The sequence below is a fragment of the Pangasianodon hypophthalmus genome, chromosome 14, assembly GCF_027358585.1.
Source record: "Pangasianodon hypophthalmus isolate fPanHyp1 chromosome 14, fPanHyp1.pri, whole genome shotgun sequence".
In the NCBI taxonomy this organism is placed as follows: domain Eukaryota; kingdom Metazoa; phylum Chordata; class Actinopteri; order Siluriformes; family Pangasiidae; genus Pangasianodon; species Pangasianodon hypophthalmus.
Window position 1 is genome coordinate 1,805,067 of NC_069723.1, and position 25,651 is coordinate 1,830,717.

The 25,651-nt window shown below is 41.8% G+C and overlaps 1 protein-coding gene across 1 annotated transcript; it reads right to left on the minus strand.

The window, feature by feature from the left end:
* Window positions 1-7,768: 7,768 nt before the first annotated feature.
* Window positions 7,769-22,135, minus strand: pdgfd (platelet derived growth factor d). The gene is made up of 7 exons (XM_026943282.3): window positions 21,568-22,135; window positions 16,285-16,471; window positions 15,271-15,448; window positions 13,713-13,766; window positions 13,172-13,367; window positions 11,401-11,615; window positions 7,769-8,455 (listed from the first exon to the last, which is right to left on the minus strand). Exons 1-7 carry the CDS (start codon window positions 21,701-21,703, stop codon window positions 8,327-8,329), a joined length of 1,095 nt encoding a protein of 364 aa, XP_026799083.1. The 5' UTR covers window positions 21,704-22,135; the 3' UTR covers window positions 7,769-8,326.
* Between the last annotated feature and the right edge of the window lie 3,516 nt (window positions 22,136-25,651).

The following is a 25,651-nucleotide window of genomic DNA, read 5'->3' on the forward strand; positions in this document are numbered from 1 at the left end:
ACCAACCAACAATAAATACTGTACATAAACACTCTATGTATATACCATGCAGAATAGGAATATTAAACAATATAAGGTTTACAAGCTTAGGAAGCTAATTTGCTTGTACTGGGAAATGTAACTGCACTAAAAGCTTTGCTACTTGTAAACACACTGCTGCAAATTAAAATAAACATTTAGGACTAATATTAGCAGACCAGAGGTAACTTACGAGCAGCAGTCAAAGTTTCAACTCTTTGTCAAGAAGGTTTATCCTTCGGTTACATCATACGCCTCTGTATCAGTAAACATCCAGAAATGGGAAGGAACAATTAACAGTGAAACATTTTTGCCCACTATATGAGTTTCTCACAAATGATACAAAACCAGGCCTGACAGCAGGCTGGTACAGACCCATTACTGCTACGTACATCAGGAAAAACATCAACAAAAAATTATTTAGCACATCAGGCAATCATGGAACGTTGATGGCTTTGGAGAGGCTCTTTTTTCTTGTAGTCAGTGTGGGCGATATTACTTCCTCTCTATACTGTCCTCAGTATGCCCATTACAGGGGAAAAACAAAGAAATGAATTTATTCATGATATTACAATCAGAATATTCTTCCTCCATCATATCAAATCTAACACTACATTACTCAAAGCTGTGCTTTGGGCAATATGAAGAGGAAACTTGGGATTATGAACACTGACAGACTATTCACTGTTACAGGAAATAAGTTGATCAATTTAGATGGCTAACACATAACCATTAAGCCTTTTATATATTTGCAGTGATATTGGAAACAAACTAGAACCATCAAGTATATCAAGCTTTCCCTCAGGTGTTTTGATAAATTACCAAAAGGAGTAGCAGCCTAAATTTCACTGTAATTACATATATGACCATCTGCTAACCAAACACAGCAGTAATTCTCTGGATAAGACTGACATGTTGATTTCCCATCTGGACTATTATAATGCTTCACGCATTGGTCATTCTGCTAAAACGACTTCATCACACTCAAAGTGCAGCTGCTGACCCATCTTTTCATTCACCACAAAATATCAGGACTGTCTACAGCCCTGGACCCTGTAGTATCTTCACAGCTCTTCTTAACTCTTAACTATTGGCCCCTACCAGCTTGCAGGCGCAACCGACAGGCTGCCCAAGTGCTGAACGCAGACACACTGATGATGCTCTATTGAGATCTTAACAATATTGCATCACTTGGAAGATTTGAAAGGGTTGATCTAGTCCTAAAAGACCCTCTCTTATTGTATTATTGTGTCAGATGTACAGTAGTTCAATCCTGTACAACAATAAGATTGGTTTACATCAGTGGGTCTTTGAGACACTTATTTCCATTCTTCCATTGCCCCATTACCACTGATGGTTTTAGGGTTTTCCTTTCCAAGCATAAGTATTCCAATTCAAAGTCTTACCCTTCTGCCTCACCCTAGCTCCACAACTGCTGTGGAGATGTAAGCAAGTGCTTTAATCACCCAGTGGCATCGGGACACCGCTGTACTTGGACAACTTGCTCCTATGTGCTCCACCGTGGAACAGATCATTTAGGACACGCCCACCTTCCTCACACCCAATAAAACGCTTAATCTTATGATGAAACTAAAAACAAGCTCCCTCTTTTTTTAATGCAGGCCACACAATTCATCGGCATAAGGCTAGATTAACTGAGCATGGTAGTTGTTATTCTTTTAATTTTATGCTTGTCAATCAGATTCAGCCATGCCACAATGTGTGGTACTGAGCAGTAATTCCCCTTGGTTTGCTGGAGCTACAGGATCTATTGAGCCTATGTCTGAATCCCAAACAAGACACAGAGAAATGTGTCCTTGTCTCAGTGTAAGGGAATTCAGCGCTAGCTTGCTGGGGATGCGGCGCATTCCTAATGAACGGGGTCTGCTTGGAGAGAGATGATAACCACAGATGTTCCCTTACAGACTTGGGAGCAATGTGTTGCCACAGGAGCATGTGTAAGGTCAGCACACATCAGTTGGCTGAAATCGAGGGTGGTCCATCCGGTCAAGATCTTCTTCCTGGTTTTGATACGTCACGACGTGTTGATTTGCTCAGACGATAACCATCACGGTGGCACAAGGTCAAGCAGCCCTCTTTGCCTTGCATGGAATTTTCCCAGGTGGGCCCATGCGTAGTTAGCCACACTGAGAGCAATGCATAATATATAATGGAACTGAACAGTGGTGCAGCAGATGGATGTATGTCCAGATAGGGGCATCTACACTCAAAAGTGGTAGCCCAGATCTGGGAAATGTTTGCTGAGCTGCAGGTAGACCACTTCACTAATGCCAAGTTTTGACAGCAGCGATTGTGGATCTCCCTGGCAGAGTCGGTCAGCATGCTGGGGCAGGATGCACTGGCTCATGTCCTTTCTCTTCTACCACTAATGCAGAGAATTCAGCCACGAGGCTACAGAGTCCTGCTCATGGTGCTGAAATGACAAGCAAGGCCATGGTTTCCACTGCTTTCACGAGTGATCCTGGCAGCTTCCTCAGCTGGATTGAAAGATTTGGTACACTCAGCCAGATCACCTGTCTGTAGGTCTGGCCCCTCGAAAACAGTTACCAACTGAGGACTGCAACTTAGTAGTTAGGAAAACATCCCAGAATGCAAGAGCCTCTAGCACACGGATCTTCTATGCCATAAGGTCAAAGGTGTTGAAATGGTGTGTACCACATTTGGCCGGATCCGGTGCATCGCCTGATTCCCAAGATACTAGCTTTTCTTAAGGGACTGCTAGAAAACAAGTCGTCCAAATCTAATACAGTCATCACAGTGCACCACATCACTGTGTGTAGCATCTCTCTGTGAGCTCATAGGCTTATTTAATGGCATTTCTGAAATAGGATGACACCACTATCTGCCGTGAGCTTCTAAGGACCCGGCCTGCGTTAGAGTCCATCAGGAATCAGTTATTGCTGTGAGTATGACATTACTTGTGGTATTTTATTCATCTTACAAAAAGTGGTGAGGAATTCGGGTGCGTAGTTATGCATCTGTCCTTAGCATTATTTCCGTGTTTAAAATATTGTAACTACACTTTATTTCAAAATCGATGCATCATAGTTACACCTGTTCTTTACACTGCAGTAAGGGCACTTTAATGTAATTTGTTAACATTTAAGCCATCTCACAGTGAGACTGAATCCCAAATGCCTTTTTAATCACTATATATAAATACTACATAGGGTGTAACATAATGGTATTGCTAAACCTACCTACTATGTGCTCAATAAAGCACCATTTTCAACATTCAGACACAGAAAAAGAGCCATAATATGTCCTTTGAATACAGAAATATTATTAAAATTGAAATGGTATTCAATCAGTGAAATTCACGATGTTTGTCTGTTTCAGGGTAACACACACTTAGCTGTGAAAATGGTGTCTGTGTCTGTGAAAAAGAACAGTAATAATAACACCATTACCACCATGTTTTCAGCACATGCTGTTCCAAAAGTTCATTTCCTCTGTGCCCTCCCTCCCTCTCTCTCTCTCTCTCTCTCTCTCTCTCTCACAAACACACACACACACACACACACACACACACACACACACACACAAGATATTCACCTGACTGGAAACTGAGCTTCAAAACAGGAAACAGGAAAAGGAGGAACGTGTGTGGAATCGCAGTTGTAATTCTACTTTAATGGTCTTCTTTAAATTGTAATGTAGAGAGAGAAACAGAGAGACACAAAAATCCGAGTAACAGAAACACAGTGAATGAGAGAGGAGATAGAGAAGATATATAGCAAGACAAGAGTGAGATAGAAATAGAGCAAAGGAAAGAGAGTTTTGGTGTTTTGGTGGTTGAGGTGTACGAGTCGTGAGGATGTAAAAGCGAGCATTTGGGACAATCCTCAAATCTTCCAGAAAGTTCCAGATGTACCAGCAGAGCCTGAGACACACTCAGTTGCTTTGCAAATGTGTGTTGGAATGATTGGTGAATGATTTCCCTTCAGAGATGAATGAAGTTCAGGGTTATTTTGTCAGTCCCTATAACAAAAACAAAAAACTACACAAGATTACAGTGACGTGGAAAACCGCTAGGCGATAGTTGAATATAGATAATCGCTCGTGCTCGCTTTCATCTGTTATTTTAAGTTGCGAACCGTAACGCTACTCAAAGACAAGTTAAAATATAGATGCAAGTAGTTATCTGAGGGGTCCAGGCAGTCTTCTTAAACATAGCCCAACTAAGTGCTTGGCCCCCTAATAATAATATTCATAATTAAAATAATAAGAAAAATCCCAACAATTCCAAACGTTGTGCTTGGATCCCTAATTTAATGACAAAAGACAGTGTAACTTTATCTTTGCATTGCTCCATTGATGATTTTAGTGTTTAATGTCTTGTGTCAGTGATCCTGTTGAGTCGGCGCATAGAGAAGACTTCTGAGCTCCCATTGAACCAGCTAGCGAAATGAGACACCGTACGGCCTTGCACGTCTCACAGACCGGCAAAACGACGACCTTAAGACCAGGTCATAGAAAAGCGAGCCTACAGAGATAAAAGAATAACAAAATACGCAAAGAGAAATTCTGCCTAATAGAAGAGATAAGGTGAATGCATTACTACTAAGCTGCTGTTACCATAGTTACTGAAATGTTAGTTATTTATGTCATTATTCATTCACTTTCTGATAAGGACAGATTGTTCAGTATGGCTTTTTTGTCCACACACACACACATGCTTGAAGATCTGTTTTTGGTTATTCAAACCATAAAGACAGTATGAAGAGTGTGGATATTAGAAATTAAATTTAGCCTGCACCACAATTAAAAAAAAAAAAACTGACCTCAGGGCTTTTTACAAATGTTTCAGATTTTTAAAAAAAATGCTGTGGCATTTGTAAATGTTTGAGGTGTTGTTTAGTTGTGTAGTTAGTCTTGAGATTAACAGTAAACCTTGTAAATTTTTAACAAGTTATTTTAGTTTAATTAAATGAGCATTATAATGAAAGGGATGCAGATACGAGTATTGAGTTGTATAAACTGTCTATAGTGTATTGAGTGCTGTGTTGATTAAGGCATTCTGTTATTGGAAAATAATCAACTTCAGGGTGGTACCAGTGACTCTGCTTAGCGCTGTGGTGCATCACACCACCCCGTTGATGATTATTTTCCTATAACATCACACCCCACGTGTTTTATTCCTTACTTATTAATAAAGGCGGCTTGCCATCTGGGGATGGGAGTCTAAGAGAGAAAAATTGGCTGTGTTTTCTCTCCCCAATTTCAATCACAACACCACTAGCCAGTTTTGCCGGTGAGCTCATGTGTGCGGAAAAGCCTTGATGGTGCTTTCCTCCGAGTGTTTTACGCTGTCTTGTGGCACTCCATAAGCAGCAGTTTAAAAAGATGTGCGTATTTGGTTTCATGTATCTATTAGGAAGCACGTGTTATCCTTCACGCTCACTGACTGATATCTGTGTGACGGGGAAGAGCTAGCTAGTGGCTGGGCATTGCCGATTTGAGAGAAAATAATGTAAAAATCCAAAAAAAGAAGACTCTGGTGCTTTCCAAATGCTTGAAATAATCCTTGTAGAAGTTAATATGTAAAAGCTGTTCCGTCCCTGCATAAAGGCGCAGAGACTGGAGGGATGTTGGGGGTGGAGGGAGAATGTAGAGATATAATAAACGAGTGTGGGCACTCTCTCTATGACGATGACTCACTCATCCTCTGATGAAGTCATTACTTCCTGTCTCTCAGTCTGTCTGTCTCTCTGCAGAGAAAGCCATTTCTGTAAAAACATACACACGTTTTGTAAGCTGTCGGGTCTGACACAGTTCCGAGCTGTTTGCCCACAATCTGTCTTCTTCTCTGATCTTCAGCACTCCATCCTGGACCTTCTGTTTCTCCAGCTGATGCAACAATGATAAGAACCCAGCAACACACACACATATACACACAGAGCTGAAACCTGTAGAGCTGGGAAAGTTAGAGAAAAGAATAGATAGCAAGATGGTTCCAGACAAACAGATGGATGCATAGGTATGTTCTTGGTTCATTATGTAAGGAATAAAACACGACAGGATGTGCACTTATAGGAAAATAATCAACGACGAAAGCGGCGTTACTATTATCATGCAGACATTGATTGTTTTCTAATAACAGCACACCCCAAAGTGTATTATTCCTCTCATAACGCAGCAATTTGTCAACTATTACATTTTGTAATTCATTAAAGAAGGACTCATCGTACTTTCTCACTGTTTATAGTTTTAGAGAAACCAGAAGTCCTCTTGCTGACACTGGAGACTGCTTCCATAAAAGTTAAATAAACATCTCTTACAGAAAACCTCATATCAGCAATTCTGCTTTTTTACATTGTTAAATAACAGCAAATCTTGAATCCACTTCTTTATTAGGCTTAGATGATGTGGCGCGTCCACCACACACTACAAGTCCCTGTGAATCAGTTACTGTAGAAACGATAACGCATTACAGACGGCACTACTGTCAGGGCAGATGTTGAAAATGATTGAAAATTAATCAACACCTTCTGATCAATCAGGTTCAACAGCGCTGTTATAAAGTGTGGAAAAAAAATAATTCTATTTTAAGGATATTTTGAGTGAGACGCAATAGGAAAGTCTCAGAGCTGCTGTATGCGGCTTATGACATCGTAATGTCATTATAACAGCTGGCAGCTGGAATTCAAATGGTCAGTCTGCTGGAAAGTGGGTTTTCATCTGGTGTGAGCTAAATTCTAACATCTCAGGTCTCTCATTCCACTAGCCCTCCATCCCTCCCTCCAGCAGAAGCTGTAGCTCCCATTAGGGGTCACCACAGCAGATCACCTTCCGTTGTCTGTATATTGATTTGGCACAGGTTTTACGCCCTTCCTGACGCAACCCTCCCCGTTTATTTAGGCTTGGGACTAGCCTGTGCCCAGCATGGGGCTCAAACCCACAATCCTACCAACTGAGCTAGCTGAGCACACAGCAGATACGTTAGCTGCTAGAGCTAAAGGTCCAATCAGCATAGCTACAAAGACAAGTACTTGATTTTACACTTACTTGTGACAGCTACGCAATCAGGGAATGGGAGTTAGACTATTGAGAAAGATTATACTGTAAATTCTTTTGGATGCTCTTGGTTCCATCTGACTGCTGATTGTCCCTGAGGTGCCTTTCCCATGTGCAATGTGACGGTTTTTATTGGACTTTGGAGTTGGGAATAACTAAATGTCAGGTTTTGACTGGTCAGGTAACCGTTAGCCCTTTATGTGCTCCCAAAAAGCCCATTATGTTGGAAAAAGCAGGGTTTCCCACAGACTTACATTTAAAATGACCTGCATTGTATGACAAGACATCATTTTGGTCTCTTTGCTTTAGCTTTATGACAGCAAGTCTTGTTCTAGTGTTTGTTTGTTTCATATAAGTGGCACATAAATCATTAAGAACCAGTGGTTTTTTCAGACTTATGAATTTTTCATCATAGTTCATGGACAAGCACAGATTTCAAGATTGTGGTTTTCATCAATCAGCTTATTATTAGCACATCTTGTTTCAGCATTTCTGTTCTGAGCTGGAATGAGCTGGAAAAATGCATAAATAGTTCATGAAGTAAAGAAGAATGAAGCTATTTGTCAGATAAATATGTTTTCACATATCCCAGGAAGTTGGGGTCAGAGTGAAGGGTCAGCCATGATACCGCACCCCTCTGTTCTTATAATACACTCATGCATATAACACCTCACTCACCTCACACATGCAGTAAGCAGAAAATACACACAGGTGAATGCTGAACCTTGAAAATCTGTTTATTATGTGTTTTTAAGACAAATGAAACAGAAAATATTTGAATCTGAGTGTGGGGTTTAACCAAAATGGAACCCAAAATCTCACAAACAGAGCTACACCAATCATACTTTCCGCAGTGTGCGTGTATGTGTGTGTGTGTGTTTGTGTGTGAGGAAGGGCTGGTATGAGGGGAATGTACTGTTTTGGATAACCAGTGAAAACACACACCTCTGGCCTTTACTTTCATCTTCCTGAACCAGGGAGATGACTGGAATGTGTGTGTGTGTGTGTGTGTGTGTGTCTGTGTGTGAGGAAAAAGTAGGAACAGTCTTAGATCGGCTTTGTCCCATTTTCTTTGTTTGCAAGAAAATAAACATAAAACAGAAATAAATAATAGTGTGTGTGAAGACGGATAAAAACTACAAAAGTACAGACATACAGAGAAAGATACATTAGCTACATCAGTTAAAGTTTGAAATACTGAGTGGATGTGTGTGTCTGTGTGTGTGTGTGTGTGTGTGTGTGTGTGTGTATATGAGTGTATGTGTGTCTCTCATCGAGGTGGCCGTGAGTGACACACACACTCGCATTGCTCATGATGCTGTAGGTTGATTTCCTCGAGAACCCAGCGTGCTCTGGTTTTCTTTTTGTAGAAATTTTGTCCTGGAGAGAACTTCAGCACCTACACACACACACACACACACACACACACACACACACACACACACACGTCCATATTGCCCTCAGTATTGTTCTGTTTTAACATCCTCGTCATCACACCAACCCTCATCCTCTGACATCCTCATCCTCACAACATAAACACACTATCCTGTGATGCCCTCTTCATCTTCATACACTCATCTTTACAAAACCTAATCCTCACACACAGCCATGTTTATTCTTTTACACGCTTCATCACACATGCACAATCCTCATCTTTGCACACATCCCTCGTCCTCACACATCGCTCACATTACCCTCGTCCTCACACAACCCTCGTCCTCACACAACCCTTACATTACCCTCGTCCTCACACAGCCCTCGTCCTCACACAACCCTTACATTACCCTCGTCCTCACACATCGCTCACATTACCCTCGTCCTCACACAACCCTCGTCCTCACACAACCCTTACATTACCCTCGTCCTCACACAACCCTCGTCCTCACACAACCCTTACATTACCCTCGTCCTCACACAGCCCTCGTCCTCACACAACCCTTACATTACCCTCGTCCTCACACAGCCCTCGTCCTCACACAGCCCTCGTCCTCACACAGCCCTCGTCCTCACACAACCCTCGTCCTCACGCAACCCTTACATTACCCTCGTCCTCACACAGCCCTCGTCCTCACACAACCCTTACATTACCCTCGTCTTCACACAACCCTCGTCCTCACACAGCCCTCGACCTCACACAACCGTTACATTACCATCGTCCTCACACAACCCTCGTCCTCACACATCGCATACATTACCCTCGTCCTCACACAACCGTTACATTACCATCGTCCTCACACAACCCTCGTCCTCACACATCGCATACATTACCCTCGCCCTCACACAACCCTCGTCCTCACACAGCCCTCGTCCTCACACAGCCCTTACATTACCCTCGTCCTCACACAACCCTCGTCCTCACACATCACATACATTACCCTCGTCCTCACACATCCCTCGTCCTCACACATCACATACATTACCCTCGTCCTCACACATCCCTCGTCCTCACACAACGCTTACATTACCCTCGTCCTCACACAGCCCTCGTCCTCACACAGCCCTCGTCCTCACACAGCCCTCGTCCTCACACAACCCTTACATTACCCTCGTCCTCACACATCGCTCACATTACCCTCGTCCTCACACAACCCTCGTCCTCACACATCGCTCACATTACCCTCGTCCTCACACAACCCTCGTCCTCACACATCACTTACATTACCCTCGTCCTCACACATCACTTACATTACCCTCGTCCTCACACATCACTTACATTACCCTCGTCCTCACACATCACTTACATTACCCTCGTCCTCACACATCGCTTACATTACCCTCGTCCTCACACAACCCTCGTCCTCACACAGCCCTCGTCCTCACACAGCCCTCGTCCTCACACAACAGTGTACACCTTCATTTAAAATACACCACTTCATATCATCCCATCATACACATTATGGCACTATGAAGCCACATACACTTATATTAGCTATTTAAAGAACACAGTGCAGTTAATGTTAGGTTTTAATGATTTTGACAGTCTTCCACTTGGAGACATGCTGCTGAAGTTGGAGATCTTGGAGCCATGGTTTATAAAGCATTTTGTCAAATGATTATCTTTAATAAAATATTGAACACCAAGGTTAGTCTGTCTCTCAGTGTGGCACTGGCAGCTTGCTTACTATGGCTTTTTTATATTCAGTGAATGTAGTAAATGCCAAAAGATGAGTTAGTAATATATACTGTGTTTAAAAAGCAAAGTAGTAAAGCTCTGACTTTTATTGGAGAAGGAGATTATATTGTAGATGTCTGGATATATCTGTGTGGGCAGAGAGCCATGAGCAGGAGAGCCACAGAACCAGAGCACTGTCAACACCATTTCATCAGCAAAGTCAATCTCGCAAGCCTACTATCTCAAATGCTGCAATAAAGTCCAACACTACAAATATCGAAAACAAATCCACAATCTAAGGCAAGCAGTAGGTCATTTACTACTTGAGCCAGTAACGATCCTATATGTTGTACCTGCTTGAACTCTGCACACGATGCACATTGTCCTTGACCATTACGTGACAATAAGCATAGCTAATAGTCTGTGTTTCTCTCTCCCTCTCTCTCTCTCTCTCGGTCGAGCTACACATGCTACTCCTGAGATATCAGCAGTCCTGACCCCTTCTGTTCTCCGGACCTGCCTGATCCATCCTGGTGCCATACTTCTGGTTGGAGTTCTCATCAGTTGGAAACCACTCGCTGCTGCTGAGGATGACCCTACATGGACAGCCTAAAGATACACTTAGAAACCATGAAGATGGCTTAGGACTGCAATTGATACGAACAGTTCTGCTACGATGGCATAGGACTATAATTGCTATGATAGCCTAAGGACTGCAATTGCCATGAACAGTTTCAACAAAATAGACTTCATGTTAAACTATAATGAATTTCCGGGTTACACAATTGCACTATATAAGCACACAGTTAGAAGAGTCAGTAGAAGAGAATTATTTATAATGTTAGATTGGGGGGGGCAGCGCTAAACAGCACTAAACTCACCAAGACATCCTTGGATTATGATAACTCCTCTCTATTTAGCATCAGAGCACCAGAACATGGAGTAACACAACACTGCTTGCAATCTGCTGCTGAATTTTAACTACTATAATATACAAAAATAATCGCTACTCAGATCTGGAATAATTCATGGACCATAAATGGCCCATTTATCATCATCTGTTAAATAATTACTTACTACGTTGCTCTTGAGAAGTGCCTGAAGATAGTTTTTGAGAGTTTCCCTCCATAACATTTAAAAGAATGAATCCCCATCTATAGTCCCACTGTCAAGAGATTTCTTGAGGCCATATATTCATTTGTATGCGTGTGTTACAGGGCATTATGGAATACCTCATGAAGTTTGCTGACTGTTTTGGCAGGGCTACAGGTGCAGGAGTTCCAATGCTCTGTCCCACAGGCACAGTTCCCGCCACAGCGCTTCACCAAGAGGCATCGTGGGAAAAACACTGCATTGGTGGCCTTCAGTTCCTCCCGCAGATTTATGGAAAAGTTACGTGGTGTGCAGCTGTACAGCCTCACCTCCTCGTACATACGATCCAGATCAACTGTCAGTCAGACAGAGACAAAGGTAACGAACGTGTGCAAGTTTGTGCATATGTGTGGGAGCTTGTCATGCACGTCAGTTATTACGCTACCTCTGGCTTCTTTGATTGTAATTACTGATCACAACAAGCCCATACACACACACACCCCTTACATAACTGATTAGGAATATATGCCCTCCGGTGCCGTAAAGTGTATGTGCATGTGAGTAGGGTGTAAGTGAAGGGAGGAGGACACACAGTTGAGTGATCTTATAAAAACCAAGTGAACAGTTAACTATTCTTTTCCACTCACACTTTGGAAAGAATGTAGTAGTTCAATGAACAACTAATGTCAACTAACTACTTTGATTTGTTTTTTGCAGTAACATTTAGAAAATAGTGAAGTGTCAAAAGTGTCTTATTATGCTACTTTACTCTGCCTTAACTACCGTGATTTGCCTAGTGAACTGTGGACAGCAGCTCCAAGCTTTACGCAGAGGATGAGAGCCTGTACCACCAGCTTTACCCTAGTGGAATTTGGGCCTGTACCATCGGGTTTACCCAGAACTGTGCCTCTATGATTGGCTTCACCCAAAAGATTGGAGTCTCTAGCACCAGCTTTACCTGTGGGATTGGGGATTATGCTACGGAGCTTTTAAAAAAGGGGATCAGGAACTGTAAGAATGACTGTTCCTAGGGAGTTGTGGCCTATACTACCAGCTTTGCCTTGTGAAATGTGGCCAAATATCACAGCTTTAAGCTCAATCGGATCTAATCGGACTATACGAACATCTTTACCTTGAGAAATGTGGTTTATACTACCAGCTTGACCCAGGGGGTCTATACCATGAGTTTTACATGGGGATGCCTTGGACCACAGGTTCCCAACCCTAGTGTTGGTGTACCCCTATATTTTTTCTGCTGCAACACACCTGATTCAACTAATAAGCTACTTAATAGTCCTTCCTAAATTGGAATGGATGTGTTGTGAGCAGGGAAAACACTCGAATGCCCAGGACATGGGGTGCTCCAGGACCAGGGTTTGGAACCTGTGACAACCAACATCACGTAGACCAATTGTGGGCTGTACCATCAAGCTTTGCACAGGGCATTGCCTTTAGCCAGGGGACCTGGGGTCTGTACAACCAGCTTTAACCTGAGAATTGAGAATTGTTGCCTGTATCATTAAGATTTAACCATGGGATTGGGGCTTCTGCATTGGCTTTACCCAGAGGAATCGAAGCCTGTACAACCTGATCTGGGACTTGATTTGTGGCCTGTACTACTGAGCTTTTAACCAGGAAATCAAGTGATTATACAACTGACTTTGTTTCACCAACTCTACCAAGGAATTCATGGTCTGTTGGGTTAGGGTTAGATGATGTACTACTGGTTTTACCTGTGGGATCAGGGTCTGTACAGTCAGCTTTAACTTTGAAACTGAGATCTGTATCACAAGCATTAAAACCTCCATGTTTATATGGATTTTCTACAAGTAGCACAGTGTGTTCATAATTGCAACACTAGACTAGACACCATGATTCACTACTATTAGACTGTGTGTGTGTGTTACTCACGTTTGTTTGCACGGTTGGCAGAGTAGCTCCGCGGTATGTACTGGTATGTATGCGTATGTGTGTAGATAGAGTTCAGGTCCTGTCTCCAGGTGTTCGGGTTCAGGTGTCTAAAAACCTCCTCCACTGTACTGAACCCCGCAATGATATCATCCAAAGCATCAGCTGATAATGGAGCATTAGAGACAGACACATCCTCCTGAAGTGAGTGAGAGAGAGAGAGAGATAGATAGAATAATTAAGTGAAGAAGGAGAGAGACCAGTATAAAGAGATAAGACAGTGAAGGAACAGATTGAGAAATAAAAATAAGTTAGACACAAAGAGAAAGAATAAATGAAAGAGATTAGAATGAAAATAGGGGACATTGGGGAGAAAAAGTGAGTCAAAAATGGGGGAAGAAAATAATCTGTTATTCTTTGTATTGGCAACAGTGTATGAATACACTGAGAGCTATTACACCAACTAGAACTGAAAATAAAACAGTGAATTGATTGTGTGTGTGTGTGTGTGTGTGTGTGTGTGTGTGTGTGTGTGCACGCCTACCGACACAGCTGTGACAGTCTCTAAGTTATTCAAATAAGACGGAGGAGCATCAACCTGAGAGACATAGAAAGAAACAGAGAAAGATAGGTAGAGAGACACATATAAATTCTCTGAATTAAGCTTGACGCTAAAAAGAGTCTCTACTTCATACGCTAACAGCACACGCTCTAGCCAACACACCAGTGCACTCCCCATAATCCAGAAGTATTCAAACTCCCTCACGGTAATGAACTATTTACTGTGACAGGAAGTAAGGACGCCACGTCAGCGCCTCCGTCAAGCAGATATCTCAAAACACCTGCACAACATGCCAATCATTCCAGATTCATATGTCCAGAGGCTCTAAAAATTTTAATAGAACTTTTTTAAAAAAAAAAAAAAAAAAAGGGATTGGGATCTGTATGACTGAATATTCCTTGGGAATTCTTGCCTATACTGCCAGCCTTGCCCTGGGAATTGTGGTCAAGTATCACCAGCTTTAACTGTGGCCTACACTCTAGAGCTTTAAGCAGGGGATGGGCGCCTGTATGACTGCATTTACCCTGGGGATTTGTCCTCTACCACCAGATTTACCCTGGGACTTGGATCCCTTACCACTGGCTTTACCCTGGGAATGTGGCCTGTATTAGTAAGTTTTACCTGAGGAATCGTGGCCTGTACTAAAAACTTTACCCTGGGGATCATGGGACCATTGCCTGTACCACTGGTTTCACCTAGACAATTGTGGTCTATACCACTGATATGTAGTCTGGGATTTGTGGTTTGTACTATTGAGCTTTAAGCTCAATCGGATCAGGGCTGTACAAACATCTCTACCTTGAGAAATGTGGTTTACACTACCAGCTTTAACCAGGGGGTCTATACCACCAGTTTTACACTGGGGAAGGCTTGGACAACAGGTTCCCAACCCTGGTCCAGGTGTAGCCCCATCATGGACATTTTTGTATTTTTTGCTGCTCCAACACACCTGATTGAACCAATCAGCTACTTAACAGTCCTTCCTAAATTGAAATGGATGTGTTAGAAGCAGGGAAAACACTCAAATGTACAGGACATGGGGTGCTCCAGGACCAGGGTTTGGAACCTGTAACAACCAACATCATGTAGATCCCTCTTACATTTTTATTAGGGGAAACGTTGTGTATTTTTGTATTCTGTTGTTAAAATGCAGAGCTCCTACACAAAATGAGTAAAGGTTGACAGGTCTAAAACTGTCATTTATATATTTATTTTGGGGTATTTTCCATCTCACTCGTGCCCAACCTGCAATTCCTTTATGCAGTTTGAATACCTCTGCCTTAATCCAAACACAGACGCACACACCTCTACACACAGTGTAGCACTAAACATTTTCAAGAAGCTATTTGGAACTGCATAAACATGCTGATTCCGGAACATTCTTCACTAATATTTACACAAAGTGTTTAGTGGAGAGCAGCAGCTTCTGGAAACACATGTGCATGTGTTAAGATGAGAGAATGAGAGAAATCCTTAAAACTTTTCACAATCTACATGAAAACATGACTGAAGCGCTTGGAACACTGTGAGTCTGACTCACCAGCAGGGAGTAGCAGAGTTTGAATCCCGGCTTGGCGACAAAGAAGTCATCAGATTTGAACGTGATACTGATCATGTTGTTTTTGGATGTGATGGGACTCGGGGCTTTCCGTCCACACCATGGACCCCAAGTGATGGTGCCGCTTTCCGAAATGTCATCAACCTCCACAAAATCATGTCTATATACACACACACATACACACACACACACACAGGGTTACAATATCCCAGCTGAACACCTGTAATCCGAGTGTCTGCTAATGCCGTCAACAGCGATGAAACATGAATAGGCACCAAATATCATTAACTAGTGACAATTCAAGGCTGCTAGCTTCCATTCATCATTAGCCATGTTAGCATGTTTGGTAAAGATATTCCTTTAGATGAGTTTTCCTGACCTCTATTTCTTCATTCTATATAACCTCTATCTGCTCGTATATTTTTATTATCTCGTTATTTAAACTATAGATTTTAACTACATTATATATAAAGAGGTAAACTGTAATTATAAAATAAGAACTTATTTGATCATACTCTAATTAACTAGTTCATTATCTTATATAAAAACTATTTTATTGTTCCTCTATCCATGTATCAATTCATCTATTCATCCACCCAGTCAGCCACTCCATCAGTCCATCCACCCAGTCAGCCACTCATCCTTCAGCCCATGTACCCAATCACCCACTCCATTAGTCCATCCACCCAGCCTCTCATTCTTTAGTCCATCCACCAAGTCAACCACTCATCCTTCAGTCTGTCCATCCAGTCAGGCCCTCATCCATCAGTCCATCCAGAGAGTCAGCCAGCCATCCTTCAGTCCACCCACGCAGTCAGACAGTCATCCATCAGTTTATCCACTCAGTCAGCCACTCATCTTTCAGTCCTTCCACTCAGCCACTCACTAATTTTTTTTCTTTTTTCCCACAACAATACTATAAATAATTTTTTTTTCCTCTGTTAACAGTTAGCTTGTCTCCTGCACACTCCCTCACTCCCTCACTCCCTCCCTCACCTGCACATGTTGTTCTCAGGCTCCTCCAAACCAAACCTCCCATCAAACTCCAGGAAAACACGTGTGAAGGGCGGGGCCAGCAGTTTCCACGTCAGCAGGAGGTTGCGCGGGTAGGCGTTTGGGTACCGTGGGCTCTGGATCTGGCCACCTGCTGTCACCATGACGACCTTCTCCTGGCAGAACAAATCTGGAAGATGACGGGTGATTGTTAGCAAGGCAACAAGTGGGAATGACCATAATTATGCGAGACACAGACAGAGAGATGGTTCTGGAGACAGATAGCAAGAAAGAGAGAGAGAGAGAGTGTGTGTTTGTGTGTGTGTGTGTGTGTGTGTGAGTGTGTTTGAGAGAGATAGAGAGAAGCAAAAAATTATTACCCGCTGACCCAAGGAGCCACCCTGCATACAGACCCTGCAAACCCATTATTATTCAAAAATCTAATTTCTTATTCATGAGGCCTTTTAAAAATATGAACATCTTTTTATCTTTAGCACTGGGAATGAGGAATCAAGAGGAAGGTTGTGTAAAGAAACACTAAAACAGCTGTGACTATCTGTGTGTCCTTGCACTTACGCAAGTGTGAGCATGATCTTAAAAGACAGGCAGACAGTTCTGATCTGTAGCTGTCTAATTAACACCCTCACACATCACATGTGTTTACACACACACACACACACACACACACACACACAGCATTGTTGCAAAATGCAGTCATGCTGGACAACTTTCACACTTTTTTCCTCAAGTTCTAAAACACTCGATTTTCGATACTACTTTTCCTTTTGAGAAACATTTTTCGCACCACCAGTCATAACATGTCTCTCTGTCTCTCTCTCCATCTCACTCACACACACACACACACACACACACACACACACACACACACAAAAGAAGCAGGGAGGAAGGATACAGCTGACAGGACAATCCATCTACCACCATGCAGATAACAAAAAACAATAGACGGACAGAAAAATGAGAAATAGTGGGAGAGACGGAGAGACAGATGCTGTTTAGTAAAATGAATGTGTTCAGTCCTAGTATGATAACATTGTCCTAATGGAGAAAAAAGCTTCTTAGAATAGAAATACAGAATGCATTCCACATATCAGACACATTACTACCTGTGAACCTGACCCTTTACTTCCTGCTAATCTGAATGCTTCCCATTATGGCCCTTTCTATTCCATCATTCCTGAAATCTTACTACTCATTAACCACGCTCAGTCCAGCACTTTACTTCCCATTAATCATTTTCATTTGCTCCTTGCTTCACTTCTTGTTAAACCAGACCCTTTACTTTCCACCTATCTAACCACTTACTATTCACAGAGCACTAACCTATTTATTTACCTCCCTCTAGTCAAACTTTTTTGCTTCCTGTTAATCCAATCATTTACTTTCTACTAATCAGTTATTACTTTCTGCTAATCTTATTATCCATATTCACTAAATCCAACCTTTCCATCCCTTCACTACCTGCTAATCTTACTTCCAGGAAATCCTGCTAATCTGACTGCTTACTTCCTGCTAAATCAGATGCTAGGCCTTACACAACCTGACCCTGTAGTTCCCAGTTACTCAACACTGTACTACCACTTATTGATCTACTCGTTCCTGCTAATCCAACCCTTTGTTTTTCTGCTAATCCGAACCCTTTATTCCCACCAGCTGGACAATCTGCCTCCTGCCAAACCAACTCCTCCGCTTCCAGTCAATCTGTACATTGTTTCCTGCCAGCCTTATTACAAAACCTCTCTACTTCTCACTTTCCCCAAATCCAGCTCCTTGCTTCCCGTTAATTTGAAAAGCTCTGATTTTCACATCAGTGTCCTCACTTCTGTCTAGTGAAATTCATACTTACAACTAATTTCATCATTCACTTCCTGCTCATTCAGCCCTTCCCACTAATGAGTTGCTTTATTTCTGGTTAATATGACTGTTCACCTCTCATGACATCAGACTTCACCTTCTGCTAAAACTGGAATCTGAATTTACAGTGTATTTATTTAATAAATTCGACCTGGAGATGAGACTGTCATGAGTGTGTTACTATCTGTGCATGTTAACGTATGAAAAAAAAATCCTAGCAGAACTGAAGTAATATTAAACACAAAACATTATTAGTTATTTAGGGTTCAATTTAGTTGCAGCACAGCATCAGTAGCAGTTAAAGGTCCTCACAAGTATAGTAAAACGTGTGTGGGAGATTTCCCAATTTGGAATTTCTAACGAACAGCTTAGACAAATTTTCTCAAAAATGATGAATCATCACCGCACACACACACACACACACACACACACACACACACACACACACACACACACACACACGCACACACACACGCACACACACACGCACACACACCCCCTAAACACTATCTACAAAGAACACATGTTTTCTCTTTCCAGTCTCTCATCTAGACTGACACTCTCTCCTTCATCTCACACACCAAGTGCAAGTGTGTTCTCCAAAGCAATGCACGCTTCATATCACTGTACACTTGTATACTCAGGGAATACCAAAATATCGAGTGGAAATTTCCCTGCACACACACACACACACACACACACACATTCCATTATCCACACATATACCCAAACACATCCTGAGATCATTTTTGTCACACCCTGGTGTAACACACACACACTTATTATTTCTCCATGACATGGTAGAGACGAACCATCACCAACAGAGATGGAAAAGGATGGCATTGTTTGTGTGTGTGTGTGTGTGTGTGTGTGTGTGTGTGTGTGTGTGTGTGTGTGTGTGTGTGTGGTCCTACTAGACCAAATACACTCGTTACCCTGAGCTGTAGAGACAGGGTCAGTTAGCAGCAAGGAAAGTGTTACACACTGTCTCTCTTTCCCACACACACACACACACACACACACACACACACACGGGGATTCCCGTGTTAAAGGGATGGGTGAGGTTGCAGGGACAACCCTGTGGCTCATCAGTGCAAAAATAATCGCATTAAACCATTACACACCCCATACAGGGGTGGACAAATCATAAACTCATTAGCAAGCCCACCAGGCAAGTAAAAGCTGCAATGTGCTTTCGAGTCCTGTACTTCTGTTGTCCAGAAACCTGTTTTGGACTTCATTGCAATCCTATTACCTGTTCTGGACTTTTTCGACTCTTTTCTTCATGCTTGCTTGAGACTCTGTTTACACCCAGTCATTTCGTGCATCTTGAGTAACAGGACTCTTATTCACAATACTGAACACTCATACTGAAAAAGCTGTGAACACACACAGTACTGTTTGTCTTTACTCTTCTACACCTGTATACCGTAATGATTCATAATCCCACTTCTACAGAAATCCAGGATCCAGATTTCTGTAAAACTGCTTCCATCTAAAATGCATCTACGCTATACTTTTTCGTGAACAAATCATCTGTGTTGGATAAAATGTGACAAGTCATTCCACATTGTTGAGCAGTAAAGATTTTTATACCTTTTCTAGACATTGCTAATCAATCATGCTCTTGATCTCTCCCCACACTTTGTTTTAAATGCACAAATTCAATCCAAAATAATGTGTTTAAAAATGACATATGATTTTGTGTAACTTCTCGTATGCTAGCTCTCTGATCAGACTCACTGATACAGTTTATGGCATGAGTGCATGTGCTGCTGATCAACTCAACACAGTTGGCAGGTGAACAAAGGAAACAAGTTGTCTGAAGTTCACATTGGCTCTAGCTAAGAGTCCTAAGAGGATGTCTGTGTTAGATCAGTAAAGGGTTTTGGCCAGTACTCAGAGCTTTGATATCAATTGGAGATAAACACCCATATATTTCCAAATTCAAATACCTTCAAACAACTCAAATATCTCCAAATATCTCTGAACTCAAATACCTCAAAACTGGTATGTCCAAATTCAAATACCTCAAAACTCATATCTCCAAACTCAAATATTTCCAAATATCTCCAAACTCAAATATCTCCAAACTCAAATATCTCCAAACTCAAATATCTCCAAACTCAAATATCTCCAAACTCAAATCTTTTAACTCATATCTGTATTTCCAAACTCACATATCTCCAAACTCAAATATCACCAAATATCAAATATCTCCAAATATTTCCAAACTCAAGTATCTCCTGGTATCTGATTTAAATATATCTATAATTTAGCAAGCTACATTCTTTCCAGAGAAATTAATTCATTCGTTCATCTACAGTAAGCGCTTTATCCTGGTCAGGGGTGGTGGTGGACCTGGAGCCTGTCCTGGAAACACTGAGCGCGAGGCAGAAATACACCCTGAATTGGACAGCATTACTTCACAGGGCACCATGCACACACACATTCACACACTTATTCACACCTCTGGGCAATGTAGCATAATAATCTGCTTGCTGTTGTGGGAGGCAGGAGGAAACTCGTGCAGACACAGGCAGAACGTCCAGAAAAATGAAAAAGAAAAAAAGTTGCGTAATGTCTCATACTTGTTCAGAAACATGCCCAAACTCCTTCTACCTGCCGATATCCCCAAACACCTTGTGCATGTTCTTTAGATATCTTTGAAACTCATCACACCTTTTCTAGAGCTCATGAAGGTTCTGCTGCAAACTTTCCTGATCTAGAAAGCTAAAATGTTTCCTAAAGTAAAATAACAGGACATTTGATTTCTTTACTAACTTCTTAGCAAATTCTCAGAAATAAAGAAGAAGAAGAAGAAGACTTTATTTGTCGTATATACAGTGAAAATTTTTTCTTCGCATCTCTCAGCTTCTTCAGAAGTTGGAGTCAGAGCGCAGGGTCAACTGTGATACAGCGCCCCTGGAGCAGAGAGGGTTAAGGGCCTTGCTCAAGGGCCCCACAGTGGCAAGGATCGGTACCATCAAGGACATATTTCATACCTTTAGTATTTTTACTTAATACATTTTCTTTTATTTAATTCAAGATACATTATGGAACCTTAAGGACCACTGATGGACCTTTAAAAGCTAATTAAAGGAACTGCATGCACCTTCTCAGATTAAAGCCACTGCTGTACACTGTATACAGGGACAAGAAGGTAAAAAAACAAAATGGAGCAGTAACAAGGGAAAAGTCCAGTTTGTACTTATTTCTGAGAAATTCCTTTAAATAGCTGATGGTCACGTGTGAGAGCCAGAAGGTCAGATGATAAATCGGTGCAACACAAATGTAAACAAAAGTGATTTCTGAGTAAAGAGGAGTTGACATTAAGCTGCATAGCGCCTGTGTAACGCGTTATAGAGTGAACAGGTGTGACAGAGTGGAGCTGAGGCGGAAAACTGGACTCACCTTCTCGGCGCGTGTTTGTCGCGCGCGGCGAAGTGGCGGCTCGCACCTGAGCACCGCGCGCACCGACCAGCGGCAAACACACGAGCGAGAGAGCGAGCAGGCGCGCGGCCCGCCAGATCACCGCCGCCGACCTCATGCGCGTGCGAGGTGCCTCGCTCTCGGGCTTTAAATGATTCCAATTCACGCAACTTTTTTTACTTTTTCTTTCTTTTTTTTTTTTTTTTTTTTTTTTACATAGCGCACGAGGAGCGGTGTGGAGTGATTAGATCCAGTTGCAGGTCCGGGTTTGGCTGCGCGCGTTTCTGCTTTGTCCGGGTCCCGGTATTTGCGTATTTGCGTGTGTGCGTGCGTCCGTGCGTCCGTGCGCGCGCATACACTACTCACTCACGCGGACTGGAGGAAACTTCCAAAACTTCAGACCAGCGCCAAAGTTATTGCGTCATTCCGCTGATAATGCGAAGCCACCTCGAATAGTTTGCATTCCTCACACATGCAGACTGCTGGGGAAATGTTTGGGAGGGAAAGGAAACCGTTTTCCAGCTTCACTCGGTGAGGTGTGTACCGCGCGCGCGCGCGCGCACACGGCGCGGGGTCACGACCTCTTCGCCATCTTTAAAGCACTTCAACACTGTTTTGACTTTTAGACACATCATGGAGGACTGATGTAGTTTTCAGTTCAGCAGAACTTGCAGTGGGGTGTGAGAGTTTCCAGCTCTTTTCAGGGGAAAGTAGCTAATGCACGCTCAAAAACGGCTCTAGGAGTCACCAGGTGACGTCATATAGTAAGGTTAATGTGTTGCCTGAAGGAGGAAGCTTTTCTGAAGACGTTTAAATTAGAATACAATAGAGTTTTATCAGAATAGGAAAAAATTATGCAATATCACACGAGCGAGAGTACTGCTGTACTGAATATCATCACGGTGTGAATCAGCTGTAGGTTCGAGGCCGCAGGTAATCGCAGTACCGCGGCACGATTGTCTGACATTTCAGAAACAATATGGCCAAATATTTAGTTTATTTTTCCTCCGTTAAAGAAAGTAGTTTCCGAAGAAGCCACAGCTGGACAGAGCGCTGCATGTTGCCATGTTGCATGTTGACCGACTGAAATCCTGCAGTATGTGGAGTAACGGGTTCAGTGTTTCGGACTATTGCTAGAATTTAGATTTTATGTCGCGAATGCAGTGATACAATGAGGGAAATATACCAGTGCTGTTATATTAAATCAGCACTCTGAAAATGCCGCTTGTCCAATCAAATGAGTGGAACGGAACTAACTGCTGTATAAAAGATTATTATATATTATAGAAAAACTATTATAACTTATTCGTTATAGAAAGAAAAAGTCTTTGGTCTCAGCAACAAGCTCACTATTTACACATTTACAAAAAAAACTAAAAAAAGATTGGTCATTGGGAACAATAGTGATTGGTCATTGGTCATTGGGAACAATAGTGATCAGTGATTGGTCATTGGGAATAATAGTGATTGGTGATTGGTGATTGGGAACAATAGTGATTGGTGATTGGTCATTGGTCATTGGGAACAATAGTGATTGGTCATTGGGAATAATAGTGATTGGTGATTGGTCATTGGGAACAGTAGTGATTGGTGATTGGTGATTGGGAACAATAGTGATTGGTCATTGGGAATAATAGTGATTGGTGATTGGTCATTGGGAACAATAGTGATTGGTGATTGGTCATTGGGAACAATGGCTTGCACAAGTGCAACTCAGGCTTTTTTTGCTAGGCACTTTTTTGAAATAGTGTCTCTAAAGAGTATAAATAGTTGCCGAATCTAGCAAAAAAGTCACTAAGTTGGCAACACTGTGCAGTGTTAATTCCTAGTCACATGACTACCTGTCAGTCAAATGCACTTTCAGATGCAGTTCAGTCAAAACCTTTTGTGTGTGTTTTAACAGGTGACCCCAGATCTCTTCACTTTTAAAGACAAAAATGATGCAGTGAGAGAGAATAGGAAGGCTTTAAGTGTAATTCCATGATCTGGTTCATTTAGCTTTTGTAACTTAAAAAATAAACTCTCTTTTTCTGTATCAGTTTTCAGAATCTATCTCATATCTAAGAAATGCATCTCATTTTTTTAATGAGGTTTCTTTGCTGACAGACTGTATTTTGCTCTTAAATGAGTAACAGGGTTGAGGTTTTTTTTTTTTTTAAGCTTAGGCTTTAAGGATTAAGCAGAACTCTGGCCAGACTCACAGGACTTATTCTTTTTTTTCCCCACAAGGACTTTATTGAGATACTGACTGCCCAAAGAACTATCTTTATTTCTGTGTATCACAAAGTTTGCTGTGGGATTTGTCATCCGCGTCATGCACACAGCACTAACAGTGAGCGCATGCAGGTCTCCTACCGTCTCTGATTTTTATGTGGCTAACCTTCAGTGACTTCTCGGCAGGACTTGTTATAAGCTACAGGAGCAGGAAACAAGCTTGAAACCACCGCTCGTTTTTCTAGTCATGTCTGAAGGCCCAGTGGCACTGCAGTAGGTTAAAGCTTAACAATGATGGCACAATTCCAGATGCAGGACAGCTGCTCTTCCAGTTTCTTTCGATCTCTGTCTGTCTCTCGCAAGCTTTTTCTTCAGTGCTGTCTTACTTGTTTTGTCTGTCTCCTCTCCTCATCTCTCTATCTATCTCTCTATCTATCTAAAATGTTGATAGGAGAGGTCAGAGGAGAATGGCCAGGCTGGTTTGAGCTGACAAGAAGGCACTGTTTATATCCGTGGTGAGCAGAAAAGCATCTCAGTGCGTATCTCAGAATGCGCAATACACCAAACCTTGATGTGGATGGGCCACAACAGCAGACTACCACCTCATACACACTACACTACACTACACTACACTACACTACACTACAATACACTACACTACACTACATTACACTACACAACACTACATTACACTACAATACACTACACTACACTACATTACACTACACTACACTACACTACACTACATTACACTACAATACACTACACTACACTACACTACACTACACTACAATACACTACACTACACTACATTACACTACACTACACTACAATACACTACATTACACTACACTACACTACAATACACTACACTACACTACACTACACTACACTACAATACACTACACTACACTACACTACACTACACTACAATACACTACACTACACTACACTACACTACACTACATTACACTACACTACACTACACTACACTACACTACATTACACTACACTACACTACACTACATTACACTACATTACACTACACTACACTACACTACACTACACTACACTACAGTGGGGCAAAGACTCCCTGAAACTAGACCGTTGAAATTTGAAAAAAGTCCAGGTGATGTTTTTCTAATCTTCAGCTGTATGGTGTGTGTGTGTGTGTGTGTGTGTGTGTGCACCTCGTCTCTCTTTTTGTCTCTCTATCTCTTTGTATGTCTGTTATTTCTCTTTGTTCTCCCCATCTGTCAGGAATGATCTGTGTCTTGATGTGTGTGTGTGTGTGTGTGTGTGTGTGTGTGTGAGATGGACACTCCCCATTACATGTTAATCATGTGACACATGGCCACACCGTATAGACTGATCAATTCTCGATTAGTCAGAAGATGTTGATTTGATATTTATGATATTTGTTGATTTATTTATTTATTTTTAATAACAACAGTTCTGTCTAGTATTTCTGGCCATGTGGTTTCACAGGTTTACATTAACGTGTACATTCTAATACGTTATCGTTTCAACAGTCACAACTTACACGGGAACAGTACAGCAGATGCATCTAGTAATCTAAGGCTGAAAGTTTTTTTTTTTTTTTTTAAATGAGAAAATTAATAAGTGCTGATACTGTGAAGTATTTAACAGTTATGGAAGGAGTCTCCGATGTCAGTGCTTTGTAACAGTCAAAGTTTACGCTGTGAAACGTGGAAGTCTTCAGGAGCGTATGCTTTGCTGTTACTCAGTAACATCATAACTTTATATAGCCGGAACTAACAGGAACTCACTCATTTTTTGTAGACGTTCTATAAGATTTATTATAAATATAAAAAGATAGAGAGTATGCTGA